This window comes from Canis aureus, chromosome 33, assembly GCF_053574225.1.
Source record: "Canis aureus isolate CA01 chromosome 33, VMU_Caureus_v.1.0, whole genome shotgun sequence".
Taxonomy (NCBI): Eukaryota; Metazoa; Chordata; class Mammalia; order Carnivora; family Canidae; genus Canis; species Canis aureus.
The window spans coordinates 21,523,508-21,540,245 of NC_135643.1; the positions used below are offsets into that span (position 1 = coordinate 21,523,508).

The 16,738-nt window shown below is 41.3% G+C and overlaps 1 protein-coding gene across 1 annotated transcript; it reads right to left on the reverse strand.

Annotated features, from left to right (window-relative positions):
- Nucleotides 1-222: 222 nt before the first annotated feature.
- On the reverse strand, nucleotides 223-15,914 carry LOC144304387 (alcohol dehydrogenase class-3). The gene is made up of 9 exons (XM_077882967.1): nucleotides 15,760-15,914; nucleotides 11,736-11,837; nucleotides 9,595-9,736; nucleotides 8,981-9,068; nucleotides 4,593-4,812; nucleotides 4,180-4,440; nucleotides 3,443-3,578; nucleotides 583-721; nucleotides 223-445 (listed from the first exon to the last, which is right to left on the reverse strand). Exons 1-9 carry the CDS (start codon nucleotides 15,769-15,771, stop codon nucleotides 421-423), a joined length of 1,125 nt encoding a protein of 374 aa, XP_077739093.1. The 5' UTR covers nucleotides 15,772-15,914; the 3' UTR covers nucleotides 223-420.
- Nucleotides 15,915-16,738: the final 824 nt, after the last annotated feature.

The following is a 16,738-nucleotide window of genomic DNA, read 5'->3' on the forward strand; positions in this document are numbered from 1 at the left end:
ACATTGCTGAGGATGGAAGGTGGCATGGTTCAGATATCACTGCTCTGTTTCCTATAGCTTTCCTTTAAAGAATGAAGATTATGGGGATAGGAACCATGAGAATGAATTCAGCATAAAACAAGAGGACAAAGCCTAGACGTATGCAGAAATTACTTTTATTATGTTAGAATATTCCTTAATGGGTTGGCAATTATTCATGTGAAGGAGAGTTCAGAAAACAGATTTATGACTGTATTAGCCTTGTCCTTGATTAGAGATTTATGAATTATACAAAAAATATTATTCCCTAGAGAAGGTTACTCTAAAAGTAGTAGTAGAAAAGGTCTAAGAGACTGTGAACTTAGAAGAGCTACTTGTCTGGCTGTTCCAGGTGGACCACAAGACTTCAGTACAAGGATGGAAATGTGTTCTCTGTTGAATTTAAAGCTTTACAACAGTCCGAATGCTGTAAGAGAAGGAAGCAATAAAGAGGTTTTTAACTGCTATCTTTTAAGACCACTAAAACAAATTTTTTTTACCCTTCCTCTATGAACCCTAAATCATTACTATGTTTTATAATATATACCTAAAGAGGAAGCTTACCTCTTTCCTGCATGCAACAGGTCAAAGGCTTCATTAATTTGGTCAAAAGACAGACTGTGAGTCACAAATTCATCAACTTTTATCTTTCTGGACATATATTCAGACACCAACTTTGGGACACTTTCCACACTCTTCCATCCTAAAAGAAATCATATGTCTATTAATGCACTCAACAAATCTTTATAGTATATTTATTGCTTAGTGGCTGACAGACATTAAAGAGATTAAATGTTTTCATAAATTAAAGAGGAACGAAAAACTTCAAAATCAGCATATACAAAGGAGAAATAATTTAATACACATCTTTAAAAAAGAAAACGGTAAATGCCTTTTGAGTACTTCTCTTTTACTGTATTAAGATTTACTAAAATCTCATTAAAAATAAATAAATAAATAAATAAATAAATAAATAAATAAATAAATAAAATCTCATTAATAGCTTAGCCAATTGAGACTAAGTTTTAAACTATCCAGGATAGAACTGGAAGTCTTAGAATAAACCTATCTAGGTCCACAGCAGCAAAGATTTCTATAGTCATAAAAGGAAAGAATAAAAGTGATGTGATATGTGACTTTATTTCTTTGGTTTTAAATTCAACAATGAAATTAGGGATAGCATCTAACCCTAGAAAACTGTGAAACTGAAAACGAAAGTGGGAAATTTTTAGCTATTTAAGATTTTAAACAAAAATACTCCAATCTTTCACTTGTATTGAAAGAAGCAATAAATCAATAAAAAAGCCTTCCTACCTTTTAAACCAGGGACACTTAAAAAATTTTTTCTTTTAGTTATTTGAGAGAGCGTGTGAGTGAGCATGTGAGCACAAGAGCAGGGGGAGGGTCAGAGAGAGAAGCAGACCCCCCACTGAGTGGAGAGCTCCAAACAGAGGAGATGGATCCTCGGACCCTGCAATCATCATGGCCTGAACTGAAGGCACACTTATCTGACTGAACCACCCAGGTACCCAGGTACACTTTGTAGCTTATCTAAAACCTCTTTTGAGCCTTTATCCAAATCTCTATCCTTATGCCTCTACCAATTATTCTTCCCCTACAGATTGTGGGGCTTTTTCTCTCTCCTTTTTTTTTTTAAATATTTTATTTATTTATGAGACACACACAGAGAGGGAGAGAGAGGCAGAGACACAGGCAGAGGGTGAAGCAGGCTCCATGCAGGGAGCCCGACGGGGGACTCGATCCTGGGTCTTTAAGGCGGCACTAAACCACTGAGCCACCCGGGCTGCCCCTCTCTCCTTTTATTAAAAAATTATTTTTATTTATTTAAAGTAGGCTCTACACCCAACATGGGACTTGAACTCATGACCCCAAGATCAAATGTCACATGTTCTACCCACTGAGCCAGCCAGGTGCCCCTTTCTTTCTGCTTTAAATCTCCTGGTAACCAAGACAAGTACAGTCACCACTATTCTCTACACCAAAAGTTCTATTTCCATCTGTGGGTCATATTTTAACAACACCCATTGGCCCCAATGCTCCAGCTTACTTCCCAACCACCATGTGCTGGGAGGATGAGGCTTCAGTGAGAGGTTAGGATCATCTCGCTCAGTCTCTCAGACTCAGAAGGCCCTTTAAGATATAGATAAGGACCTGAAAAAGATGTGTGGCTTTAAAACTCTATTCTAAAATAAGTGAGGCATACATCTAGTTGGAAAGGCAGGCTTGGTCAGCTTGGCTTTTTTTTTTTTTTTAAGGAATTCTTTTTTTTTAAGGGTTTTATTTATTTCAGAGAGAGTGTGCAGGTGTGTGTGCACACCCACACCCACACATATGCGTTGGAGAGGGGCAGAAGGAGAGGGAGAGAAACTCAAGCAGACTCCATGCTGAGCCTGACATGGGGCTCAATCTCAAGACCCTGAGATCATGACCTGAGCTGAAAGGAAGAGTCGGATACTTAACCAACTGAGCCACCCAGGGAGTCTGTGACATTTTTATGATGAATTCTATAGTAATAAGTCAGAAAACTTTGGCCAAACCCCTCCTACTTCCTGATCTTTTCCTCTGACCTTCAAAAAAGTGGATATGAGGATGATGAAAAAAATATATGAGGATGATGATTGTAAGTGATACTTTGTTAAATACAGAGTATTAAAAACTTATGTGATTTTTATATATAGTCTTAAAAACTTGTAAAAACTTGAAATTTCATTCAATTATAGTTGTTGAGATATAGAAGTATGATTTGTGCTTCCTAGCTAAGCAACCACAAAAAAGATGGAAAATGTTTCTCAGCATTCTACCAGTAGTTAGGCAACCCCAAACCACCATGTACTTTCTTAGGATCACAAAAGGGAAAAATGATCAGTCTGGCAAAATGATCAGTCTGGCAGCTTTTCAATTGTGTTGTAAGGTTTTGTCTAATATAGTACTTTCAGTTTAAGGCTTTGTATTGGTTATTGGTGAAATCAGTACTATGTAGAAAAGAGATATAATCATATCCAACAAAAACTGCACTCTGGAAAAATGGGAGAAATGCCAATAGCCTATTTAAGTCCACAGTGTAACAGTGTGATTGACACTGTTGTTAGTGTACCCTGGAACCAACTTCTCACTCCTGCCCTACCCCAACTATTTCCTCATCAACAGGATACTGATTTGTGTATAAAAAGTGATCTTGTACTTCAGAGGAAGTTGAACATCTCCTCAGCTCCAGGAGTAAATACTGACTCAATGTGAAACACCCTCCCCTGCAAACAAACAAACAAACAAAAAAAACTATACACACAACTTATGATGAGACGGGAACATTCTTGTTAAAACAAACAAACAAAAAATCAGCCTGGGATTAAAATTCTGCCAATGGAAATAACAAAAGAGAAAATGTGTTCACTCACTAAATTACCTCCAAAGGCAGTGCCTTTCCATACGCGCCCTGTTACCAGCTGAAATGGACGAGTGGCGATTTCTTCACCTGAAGCAGCTACTCCAACTATGACGCTGACACCCCAGCCTTTGTGGCAGGCCTCTAGTGCAGCTCTCTGCAGGCAGGGATAGGACCAAATCACAGAAGTCAGTGCATTTTGCTGAGAATATCAGTAAAATATCTTCGGGGGAGATATTACATTAAATGTAATTTCATTCAACAGTTTTAACAGGTACTTAACAAATTTATTAACCTGGCTACCATGTTAGCACAAAATGGAACAATTTAAAGCTTTTATTTGCTGTCTAGTTTTTAAAGTAAATCCTAGTTCAAAATTCTAATATCTTTAATAAAGGAAGCAGATGGAGAATAATACTCCTGCTGAGTATCTACTTTGTTGTCAGGTAGAGGTTATTACTGTTTGCATTTTACACAAGAGGAAACTGAGGTTTAAAGAAGTTGTTGCTCGAAGTTAGTAAAGTGGATGTACAGCTGACCTCTGGACAATAAATAGGGGCTGGGGGGGTCGACCCCCTACCTAGTTGAAAATTCATAAATAACATTTGATTCCCCCCCAAATTTAGCTAATAGCCTACAGTTGACTGGAAGCCTTACCAGAAACAGTCAATTAACACATATTTTGTATATTTATTATATGCTCTATTATTACAATAAAGCTAGAGAAAAAATAAAGGAATAAAGCAAAACATACTTACCATGACTTTCACGTTACCAATACACTCAAAGGAATAATCCACTCCCCCGTCAGTCATTTCAATGAGCACTTCCTGGATGGGTTTACTAAAGTCCTGGGGGTTAATACATTCAGAGGCTCCAAACTCCTTGGCCCTTGAGAATTTATCTTTATTGATGTCCACACCAATGATCCGGGATGCACCAGCCACTTTACAGCCCATGATAGTTGCCAATCCAACTCCTCCTAGGCCAAAGACGGCACAAGTAGAGCCAGGCTCCACCTAATAGTAAAGACAGTCTATGAGGTACTCATTGCACAAGTTGTCAAGGACATCACCAGGTTTCTTATAGACTGGGTCCACTGCATTATTCTAGCAAAGCTCTGTTGTATCAAATTAGAAGGCAGAAACTAAAATCCAGACCAATCTCTTACCTTGGCAGTGTTCAGAGCAGCACCATAACCAGTTGAAATGCCACAACCGAGAAGGCAGACTTTATCCAAAGGTGCTAAAGGATCAATTTTAGCAACAGAGATATCAGCCACAACTGTATATTCAGAAAATGTGCTGGTTCCCATATAATGTAAAATTGTCTTTCCTTTGCAAGTAAATCTGCTAGTACCATCTGGCATTAATCCTTTCCCCTGTGTAACTCTAAGGAAAATAAAAAAAGGAAAAAGGGTAAAATCAGGTTTCCCAAAATGCACAGGAAAAAGAAATCAGTTTTAAATGACACGTAGATAGAAAATTATGCTAAGACCCAAAGTCTAATTTCTTTCTTTCTTTTCTTTTCTTTTCTTTTCTTTCTTTCTTTCTTTCTTTCTTTCTTTCTTTCTTTCTTTCTTTCTTTCTTTCTTTTTCTCTTTCTTTCTTTCTTTCCTTTCTTTCTTTCTCTCTCTTTCTCTTTTTCTTTTTCTTTCTTTCTTTTTCTTTCTTTCTCTATCTCTCTCTCTCTCTCTCTCTTTCTTTCTTTTAATTTTATTTGAGAGACAGGGAGTGAGAAAGTAAGCACAAGCCAGGGACAGAGGGAGAACAAGAAGCAGACTTCCTACTGAGCAACGAGCCCAATATGGGGCTCGATCCCAGGATGCTGGGATCATGACCTGAGCCGAAAGCAGAAGTTTAACCAACTGAGTCACCCAGGCACCCCACCTTTATTTTTTTTCTTTCAAGATTTATTTATTTTAGAGAGAGCATGAGATCACAAGAGAGCACATGTGGGCATGAGCAGGAGGGGCAGAGTGAGACAGAATCTCAAGCAGGCTCTTCTGAGCTAAGCCTGACAGGAGGCTCAATCTCATGACCCTGAAAGATCACAACCTGAGCTGAAACCAAGAGTTGAATACTTAACTGAATGCACCACCCAGGTGCCCCCCCAAAGTCTAATTTCTAATGTGTTAATAATTTAGCACCTTTCAGCAATACCTTATTAGAGAAACTTACAAAAGACTTTTAACCTTACATATCTTTTCCAACATTTGATATCCTTCTGGATCTTACTGTTGGGTATTGAAATAAATTTAATAGATACAACTTATGGATCAGATGAAGTAATTTTAAAATTCCATCATGAAACTGTGAACATATATAACTTAAAGCATAGAGCCAAAACCAGAATCTACACAAACAGATTATGAGCCATTATGCAGATTAGGTGATGAAAATAGCCACATTGGCTAAGTTAGATCTTTAGGAGGCATCTTTTCAAAATAATCCTCTAGGATTCAGGTTCCCTTCTCTTTCTCTTCACTTTGTTTATTGGCCTATATAGTTGGTAATGCTAATGAAGGATGAAAAAACCTCACAAAGGCAACCGTATGATAAATGGTACCAAAAATTGTTTTTGATATTCTAAATAGATAGGTAATGTAACATCCTGCTTAGGAGTATAGGCCCTAAAGTCAAACAGTGTTGGGTCAAAATCCTCTGTGATCTTGGGCCAGTTAGTTAACCTTGGTGCCTTAGTTTCCTCACTAGAAAATGGAGAGAAATAATCCTATCTTACTTATAGATTGCTATAGAAATCAAATGAGGTGTTACATAAGGCATTATGCCTAGCACAGGGTGCTTAATAAATATGTTATTTTTAGTAAAATTAATGCACTATAACTTGATGTACATTCTTAGGCTAGTCTTTTGGAATACACATAATAAACAAATACACAGGAGAAATAATGGTTTTCCTTTGAGAGAAATATGTGACCAGAAACAAAAACAACTATGTGACAAAGCCCTACCATAAATAATTGTTACATCTTTAAGAGAGCAACTTAAGTTTGGTTAGCCTTCCTTAATGTAAGAAATCACTTCTGTCCCAGAGGAATTTTCTCAAACAAAAAGTGACATGGGATACAATTTATGCTTTGAAAGGACCTGTCCCTCTAAAAGGCTACAGACAGCCACAAAAAGCCCATTACCATTATTATACTTGATAGGTCCCAAGATTTTAGACAGTGTTAGAAAATTCTCTTTCAGGGATGGCTCAGTGGTTGAGTGTCTGCCTTTGGCTCAGGGTGTGATCCTAGAGTCCCAGGATCAAGTCCTGCATCAGGGCTTCCTGCATGGAGCCTGCTTCTCCCTCTCCCTATGTCTTTGCCTCTCTCTCGTTCTCTCTCATCAATCAATAAATAAAATCTTAAAAAAAAAAATCATCTTTCAAAACAAGACTTATTTTGGTTCCAGCTTTGCCAAAACCAACTGGACTTATGTTATAAAATAAATGGAATCTTGTTTCCCAAAAACAAAAACTATTTTTGTCAATGGCACTAGAAAACAAATGTAAGAACACATGGATCTTCCACATATGACTCACTCTTCTAGGTCATGGACCCAATTCCAATGTGTATGTGTGTGTGTGTGTGTGTGTATGTGGGGTTTCCCTCAAACACAACACTGAACAATTCTTGGACACCAGCAGGGTGTCTGAGAATTTAACTCAATTCCAACACCAGCTACCGGAGATAGTATCATATTCCAGGTTAAGGGCTCAGTCCTAGAAGACTGCCCCCTACCCTCCACTTCAGAAGCCAGTTGCAAGTTCTAGGCTGTTGTGTGTGTGTGTGTGTGTGTGTGTGTGTGTTTAAGATTTTATTTATTTGAGAGAGAGAGAGTGCACACATGAGCATGTGTGCACATGAGCTGAGGGAGGAGGGGAAGGGAGAGGCAGAGAATCTCAAACAGACTTGGTGCCAACCAAGTGCAGAGCCCAACACAGGGCTTGACCCTCTGACCTGAATTGAAACCAAGAGTCAGAGGCTCAACCAAATGAGCCACCCAGGTACCCCATGTTACCCATGCTTCTGACCCACCAGCTACAGATTGGAGGTTCCAAAGACTGCTTCCTTAGGTTCTTTTAATTTCCTAGAGCGGCTCATGGTACTCATAGAAACACTTATGTTATTAATGGATATGATAAAAAATATGAATCAACAGCCAGATGAAGAGATGCACAGGAGGTATGGGGAAAAGCTGAGGAGCTTCCACACGCTCTCTAGGTATGTCAGTCTCCTCAGTCTCCATGTGTTTACCTGCCCCAACCTCTCTGAACCCAGTCCTTTTGGGGTTTTATGGAAGCTTAGTTATAGCCATCATTGACTATATTGGCCATTGGCTGATTCAGCCTCAATATACCCTTTTCCCCTACCAAAGGCCAGGCCATCCATAGGGTTCCTAAGTTTTCCAAAGGTCACCTTCACTAATATGACAAAGGCACCTTTATAACAAATAACATGGGAAAGTTCAAGGCTTTTAGTAGCTATGAGCCAGAAACCATGGCAGAAAACCAAATACATATGAGAGATATACATTTGGTCATCTAAATGAAATCACAGTATTACATTTAGCAATTCCAATCCTAGGAAAAGACCCCAGACAAAGTAGTACATATATCCACCAAGAGATATGCACAGGAACATTCAGAGCAGCATGAATCACAATAGCTCCAAACATTTAGGGAGCAACTTAACTGTCATCAAAAAGAGAATAAATACAGATAAATGAATAAACAGATAAATATTTGGAATGAAATATGACAGAGTTACAAAAAGAACTGATGCACACAGCAACCTGGATACATCTCACAGACATTATGAAAGAAAGAAACCAGACAAAAGAACACATGGTATGTGATTCTATATATATATGAAGTCCCGTAGCAAAAGAAATCAGAACAGTGGTTCCCTTGAGGGAGGCAGGTACTGACATGGAAGGGATATGAGTAACTTTGTAGGGTTCTGGAAGGGTTCTCTATCTTGATCTGAGGGGTTATAACCATTAGGTACGAATACACATAATAATTCATTGAGCTGTACACTTCAGATTTATAGACTAAGTACTTTAATACATATGTTCTACCTCAATAAGAAGAAAAAAGGTGAATGCACGGAGATCTTAAATTGCCTCAAAGTTGTGGTTCTTTAAGTGCTGTTATCTTACTACAATAAAACCACCTTTTCTGTGTCAAGGGGTTATGTTATCTCTTGTAGTTTTCCTAATAACCTTATGAGTTTTATTACTTCGATTTCATGGACAATAAAATGGCCCATAAAAATGATTTCATTTAATTTCATAAGTATGCCCCTCCTTAACAGTTATTTTGGTGAATTTAGCCTAGAGTTATGCAAGGAGAATGGTTCAGAAAATTGTTTTATCTAATAGTTATGATACTGGGTAAGCCACTTAATTTCTGAGTCTTAATTTTCTAATCTATGAAAATGGTGATACCAGTGAAAGCGAGGCAGCCATAAAGCTGGAATGAAATAATTCATGTAGACTGCCACACAATTACTTATTATTTTAAGAATAAAGTAACAAAGATACTAACCTTATCTTCTGGCAAAGGTTTGTTTTAGGATTTAGACAAAATTTGCATTCTCCACACTGTGGGATGTAAAGTGGGATGACAGTGTCACCTGGGAAACAAATGCAAAGACATTATCTTGAATAGGGAGCATCTGTTTCTAAATGGATACATCAGCCCCTGCAAATACCCATTCCTCTCAACTCATGTGACTTGGCAAAGTTAAGAACTTCAACTTAGAACTCTACCTACACAACATCATTCAGACACTGTCTGACTACAGAAGAAATACAAGTTCAAAATTTTGATTGAAATGAAGCTCTTAAAATTGCAACTGAAGAACAAGGCCACGAACTTCAAAATACTGACTTACTGATGGATCTTTAAAAATTCTTGTTTAATTGATCAAAACTGGTTTTGGAAATATACTTAAATAATTCTAGATGAACAGTAGTCACAGAATATGAAAAAAGCTCTCAAATATTTGTGGCTTCCGAGATAAGGAGTAATTTCCTTCTTGACAAAGACTCAAGTGATAACTTGTTCATGAAGAAACAGTGTATAGCTTATTGGAAATATAATTTCCTTGCAGAAATAACTTGAAATTATAAAATTAAGTGGTTCAAATATCCCCTTACCTGCTTTCAGCTTAGTAACTCCTTCGCCAACACTTTCCACAATTCCAGCACCTTCATGTCCCAGGATCACTGGAAAACTTCCTTCAGGATCAGCCCCACTCAGGGTGTAGGCATCGGTGTGGCAAACTGCAGTGGCAATAATCTAACAGGATATTAGAGACCATTTAAGTGTGTTTGCACGCAATTCAGAGTGAGATACAGGCCAAAGGAAAGGCATTTTTAATAGTGTATTTCATTGATTCTAAGATACATTTCTTTGGTATTTTAACCTCTTTAAAATCAGCACGTGCTTGTCATCTACGGTATCTGAACAATTAGAATTGGCAGAATTTTTAAGTGAAACATAAAAATAATGGTGTATTTATATGCAAAAAAATGGTACATCTATCTCCTTTTCAGTGCATGCTAGCAAGAGCAGGTAAACAAGGGGATTTTATGGGCACCGAGCCTCCAGGTGTGGAGGGGAATATGACTGGTGTACAAAGCAGGTGGGGCTCACTTCACTGCTGTGAAGCCTCCTCCCTGTTGACAAATGTGATTTCTTTTCTTCTTTTTCCCCCATATATTTTATTTTGAGAGGGAGGGAGGGAGGGGGGGGGAGAGAGAGAGAGAGAAAGAGCACACGAATGGGAGAGGAAGAGAGAATCTCAACCAGACTCCACACTCACTCAGCCTCATTTGGGGCTGCATCTCACAACCCTGAGATCAAGACCTGAGCTGAAACCGAGAGTCAGACACTTACTTAACTGACTGAGCCACCCAGGTGCCCTGACAAATGCAACTTCTAAGAAGGTACGGACTACCTCTGAAATCTGACAGCCTGCTTATTTGGGGCCAAAATTCAGAGCTTTTAATGAAACCAACTCCCCTTTTAGCAGCCACACATAACTTTTACTTAAACAGCCCTTTATTCTCATCTTTCTGCTTTTAAGTGACTCATCTTTCTAAACCACTAAAAGCACAGAAAAAAAGTCTTGGAGTATTTATATTTATGCTTCTTTCTCACCTATATACCACCTGCTTATAAGGTAACATTTTTTTGCTATTTGTTAGTAGTTTCCCAGAGAAGACGACATGTTCCATTCAGCTCATCTTAGTACATCACAGGACACATTTTCTTTTTCAGTGGCATAATCACAATCAGGTTAACTTCTAAATTTAAAGAAAAATGTATAAACTTTATAAGACTGCAGATTCCTGTGTGTGGGTTGAAAAGGATCCTGAAAACTTTTTGGCCCTGGGCTTCTCAACCTAATATTTGATGCATAGGAGCATGAGCATTTGGAGGTGGGATAGGGAAAGTATACTCTAATTCACAGCAAGAAATAGTTTATTTTTTCTAGAATATTAGTTTTATATCAAAACAAGTACAGAGTAGAATGCTAAAAATACCCAGTTGGCTGCCTTGTGCAATATCCCCCTCTCCAGGGGTAGCCTCTGGAGAGGCTTTCTCTGCCACAACGGAGGTTGAGAAGCATTAGACTTATGGATCCCCTGAACACAGACCTTGTCTGCAAAGCTCAGTACATTTTAGAGCTAAGCTTGCCTTCTTTTTTTCTTTCTTTATATGTGTGTGTGTGTGTGTGTGTATGTATTTATAAATATTTATATATTTATATCTATTTTATATATAGATATTTTAATATATGTATATCTGTATACATATATACTTATATAAATACACACACACACACACACATATATATTTCTCTTCACTTGCTTCTTGCTCCAGTCAAATCAGGAGCCTCTTTCCAAATCTTATTTGAAATCTCCTCTAACAAAACTGAAGATCATTTCTTCTTTTGTTTCTAATGTGCCATCACACATTTTAAGTTATAGAACAGGCAGAAAGAGGACTAGCTTACAAAGGCTTCTTAAACACAGGTTACAGATGATAAATTGCAGTAATCCAGTGATCCATGGGAAATACTGCTGAGCTCAATATCAAAGCTAAAAAGATGGAGAGGAGTGCTGCAAAAGCGAAGGGGGTAAAATAAGAGGAGGATGTTGTGATTCTAAGGGTGGATGACTTTCAATGCCTTCTCCTTGACACTGGCCTTTGGGATTTATCCTCAGAGGACTCATTTACCCAGAGACCTAATTGTAAGTCTTCTTTTCCAGAGCCTTAGATGTATCATTACCTTAATTCGAACTTCATGAGCCTTTGGGGGTGCCACCTCTACCTCTTCTATAGAGAGAGGCTTTCCTGCCTCCCAGGCAACTGCAGCCTTGCACTTGATAACCTGAAATGGGGGAAAAAAGAGAACAAGTCATTTATCCTCCTGCACTAATAACACACTACTTATTAGTTAGTTTAGATCCTGATGAATGCTAATCTTAAAAAGTGTATCACACAATCATAAAAAACTCTACACCTCAAAGTGATATGGAGAACTGTTTTGCATATTTTTAGGTTTCACTTAAACAATGTTCACTAAAAAATTTAATGGAGATGACCACATTGCCATATATAAAAGCCTCTTTTGGTTAAGAAATTTTATTGTTAAATATTTATTGACCTTCTACAATACATAAGCAGGAGCATGTCAAAAATACAGGTTCCAAGACAATCCGATTTAGTAGGTCTGGCATGAGATCCAGGGAATCTGAATGCTTAACATGTACCCTACGGTATTCCTTTGGCTAAGGATGGCTTAAGTTAATACTGGTTTAGTACAAACCTGCAAAGTGGGAAGAAGCATAAAGAGCATCAGAATGGGGGAATTTTAAAATACTCTATCTACCCCTTTTGGGATGCCTTGGTGGCTCAGCAGTTGGGTGTCTGCCTTTGGCTCAGGGCATGATCCCGGGATCCGGGATTAAGTCCCGCATCAGGCTCCTTGCATGAAGCCTGCTTCTCCCTCTGCCTGCATCTTTGCCTCTCTCTGTGTGTGTGTGTCTCTCATGAATAAATAAATAAAACCTTAAAAAAAAAAATACTGTATCTACCCCTTTTAACTGTGCTATACCATATAGTAGCCAATTGCCATGTGTGGCTATTGCACTTAGAAAATGGCCAGTCTATACTGATATAAACTGTAAGTGTAAAAGTTACCCAGATTATGAAGACTTAGTAAAAAAAAAAAAAAAAAAAAGGAAAAGTATTTCAATATTTAAAAAATATGAATTATATGTCAGGATAGTAACTTGAATACAGTAGTTCTTCCTTATCTGAGAAGGATACATTATCAAACTCTCAGCAGATGTCTGAAACTATACAAACATACTTATGATAAAGTTTAATTTATAAATTAGGTACAGTAAGATATTAACAATAATAAAATAGAGCAATTATATTGTAAAAAGTTATGTGAGTATGGTTTCGCTCTTAAAATACCTTATTGTACTGTATGTACTCACCCTTCTTGTGATGATGTGAGGTGATAAAATGCCTACACGAGGTGAAGTGTGAAGTGAAGTGAAATGAGTGATGTAGCCATTGTGATGCAGTGTTAGACTACTATCGACTGACCTTCTGACAATAGATCAGAAGGAAGATCACCTGCTTCTGGATGGCAGTTGACCTTGGGTAACTGAAACTGTGGATGGGGGTGGATTACTGTATTATGGAGTAAGTTTGTATCCACTTTTTAAAAAAATTTTATTTCTTTATTCATAATAGACATAAAGAGAGAGAGAGAGAGAGAGAGAGAGAGAGAGAGGCAGAGACACAGGAGGAGGGAGAAGCAGGCTCCATGCCTGGAGCCCGATGCGGGACTCGATCTCGGGACTCTAGGATCACGCCCTGGGCCAAAGGCAGGCGCTAAACCGCTGAGCCACCCAGGGATCCCCTTTATCCACTTTTAATGTGACTACTAGAAAAGTAAAAATTCCATATGGGACTTGTATCATATTTCTGTAGCATAGTATTGTTAGAAATTCTAGTCAGTACATTTCTCCTTTACCAGAGAATCAAGTGTAAATGAGGAGAGTTAAAAAAAAAATTTTTTTTAATTGAAACATAGTTAACATAGAATATTATATTAGTTTCAGGTATACAACATAGTGATTTGATGTTTATTTATTTATTTTTAAGATTTTATTTATTTGACAGAGCAAGAGCACAAGCAGGGGGAGTGTAGAGGGAGAAGCAGGCTCCCCACTGAGCAGGGAGCCCTACACAGGGCTTGCTTCATCTCAGGCCCCTGGGATCATGACCTGAGCAGAAGGCAGATGCTTAACCGACTGAGCCACCCAGGCACCCTTGATTTGATGTTTAAGTACATAAAAAAATGATCACCACAGTAGATCTGCTTATCCATCTGTCACCATACAAAGTTATTGCAATATTATTGATTTTATTCCCAAAGCTGTACTTTTACATCCTTCTGACTTCTTTATTTTATAAGTGGAAGTTTGACCCTCTTAATCTCCTTCACCTATTTTACCACCCCTCCCCCACAAACCCCTAAAGCTTTGATTAGTTCAGATAATGCTTATGAAATGTGTTGACAGAATAAAGGTTGCAAACTGCTGGGTTTATAGGAGACAGACTTGAAAGTCAGCAGTTCCAGCAAGTATAAGTTAAAGGGAGAGGCATAAAATGCTACAGAATGCACAAAGTGGAGAAAGAGTTAACTTTGGTGGGTGGATTTCACTTTTAACTAGGATACAAAAGGATGAGTGTTAGTTACAAACAGTGACAAAACACCTACAATTACAAAAAGCTATTGTGAGAAGTAAATGAAAACGAGTATGTATAGTCCCTAATGGAGTCCTTGGCATAGTGTAGCTTTGCAAAAACGAGTCAATATTTATTAGTAGCAGTAGAACAAAAGGTGTGAATGCAAGGAGAGTTGGACTACATAGAGAGATGAGCAGCTTGTGTAAACTGGTAGGGCTGGAAATTATTGCTTTTACAATTAAAGTTCAGGTATTAAATCCGATGGTAAGAAAATTCAGATATTGCATTTGAATCTGTTTTCAACTCAATGTACCATAAATCTCAAAACAAAGTCCCAAAAGGTCAAATTCAGGATAGTCATGTATCCTACAGAATTTAAGCAACAGGAATAATTATGTTGTAAAAAGTTATGGGAGCATGGTCTCTCTCTTAAAATACCTTATTGTACTGTAATTCACCCATAATCTAGATTTTTGTGCCCCTTTGCCCCATTTTCAGGAATGCTGAAAGATTAACCTCTTTCTTTCAATGACAATTCTAAGTAAAACAAAGCTCCACTCTAAATCCACAGGCAATTGCCCTACGTCAGCATCTGAACTATCACAGGATTATAATTTTTCACCTCCGAACAAAGGCATTTGGTAATAAGGAAAAACAACTTGCAAATTTGTTAAGTCTAAAAGATCGTCTAGAGCCTACCATTTCTTTTCAACTTCAGCATTCAAGGTCATAAGTCTTTCTGGAAAATTTCTCAAGTTTGCAAAACATTAAAACACTAAACGACTTTAGATGGCTTATTCGCGTTATTCTCTTATTTCTGGCTTTCTTTATCGTCAATGCGTATTTCAGGAACCTGGAATAGTTCCTGGCACAGGGACGGACCTGGATCGGAATCTTGATTATCTTAATGTGACCACTAAGCACTCTCAACCCCTAAGCTTCAATATTTGTTCTGTAAAATGGGGATAATACCTCGCAGAAGTGTCACGGGAGGGTTAAAAGAGGACATAAACTCCTGGTACCTTAAGTGCTCAAAAATATTAATACTGAAAGGGACCTAGGCGTCCTCCCCAAATACATTCTTTGGTGTCACCGTAACTGTTCAATTATGAACTACAATCGTGAAGCACAGCAACCTTAAGGGTTAGGAGAACACGGGTTCTGGCTGTAGTTCTGCTAAATGCAAGAATGACCCCCGGGAAGTCACTTATTTTATAATTTGCAAAGGCTCTAACGCTCCAAACCCACTTCTACCAGGATACTCGCCCCCCGCCCCCCGCCCCCCGCTCCGGCTCTCCCCACCCCCACTCCGCTCCGGCTGCCGCAGAAGCAGCCAAGCGCTTTCCAGAAAGGAGCCCAACGCAGCAAAGGTACTTTCCCTTCCTTCCCGCAGAGCAGCTCGCCCAAGGCACCATTTCGGATCCACAGCTCACGCCTGTCCACGGGCCCCGCCCCGCGCGGTCAGCGCCCCGGTTCCATCCTGTGCTTCCCCTCTGTCCCCTCACTCCTCGGACTCGCTCGCGCTGCACGGCCAGGCCTACCTGGTTCGCCATGTCCTCTGCTCCGGGTCAGTGAGGGGCGGACATCCGGGGTGGGCCGCACCGAGCTGGAAGCGGGCGCGGGGCGTGCGCCCGGCGCAGGGGGCGCGGCGTGGGCGGGGCGTGCTCCTGGCGTGCTCCTGGCGTGCTCCTGGCGTGCTCCCGCCTCCGGCCGCCTGGGGGGCGGGGCGTGCGCAGGGGGCGGGGCGGGGCGCGGCGTGGGCGGGGCGTGCTCCTGGCGTGCTCCCGCCTCCGGCCGCCTGGGGGGCGGGGCGTGCGCAGGGGGCGGGGCGGGGCGCGGCGTGGGCGGGGCGTGCTCCTGGCGTGCTCCAGCCTCCGGCCGCCTGGGGGGCGGGGCGTGCACAGGGGGCGCGGCGTAGGCGCAGCGTAGGCGGGGCGTGCTCCCGCCTCCGGCCGCCTGGGGGGCGGGGCGTGCGCAGGGGCGGGGCGTGGGCGGGGCGTGCTCCTGGCGTGCTCCTGGCGTGCTCCCGCCTCCGGCCGCCTGGGGGGCGGGGCGTGCGCAGGGGGCGGGGCGGGGCGCGGCGTGGGCGGGGCGTACTCCTGGCGTGCTCCAGCCTCCGGCCGCCTGGGGGGCGGGGCGTGCGCAGGGGCGGGGCGTGGGCGGGGCGTGCTCCTGGCGTGCTCCTGGCGTGCTCCTGGCGTGCTCCCGCCTCCGGCCGCCTGGGGGGCGGGGCGTGCGCAGGGGGCGGGGCGGGGCGCGGCGTGGGCGGGGCGTGCTCCTGGCGTGCTCCAGCCTCCGGCCGCCTGGGGGGCGGGGCGTGCACAGGGGGCGCGGCGTAGGCGCAGCGTAGGCGGGGCGTGCTCCCGCCTCCGGCCGCCTGGGGGGCGGGGCGTGCGCAGGGGCGGGGCGTGGGCGGGGCGTGCTCCTGGCGTGCTCCTGGCGTGCTCCCGCCTCCGGCCGCCTGGGGGGCGGGGCGTGCGCAGGGGGCGGGGCGGGGCGCGGCGTGGGCGGGGCGTACTC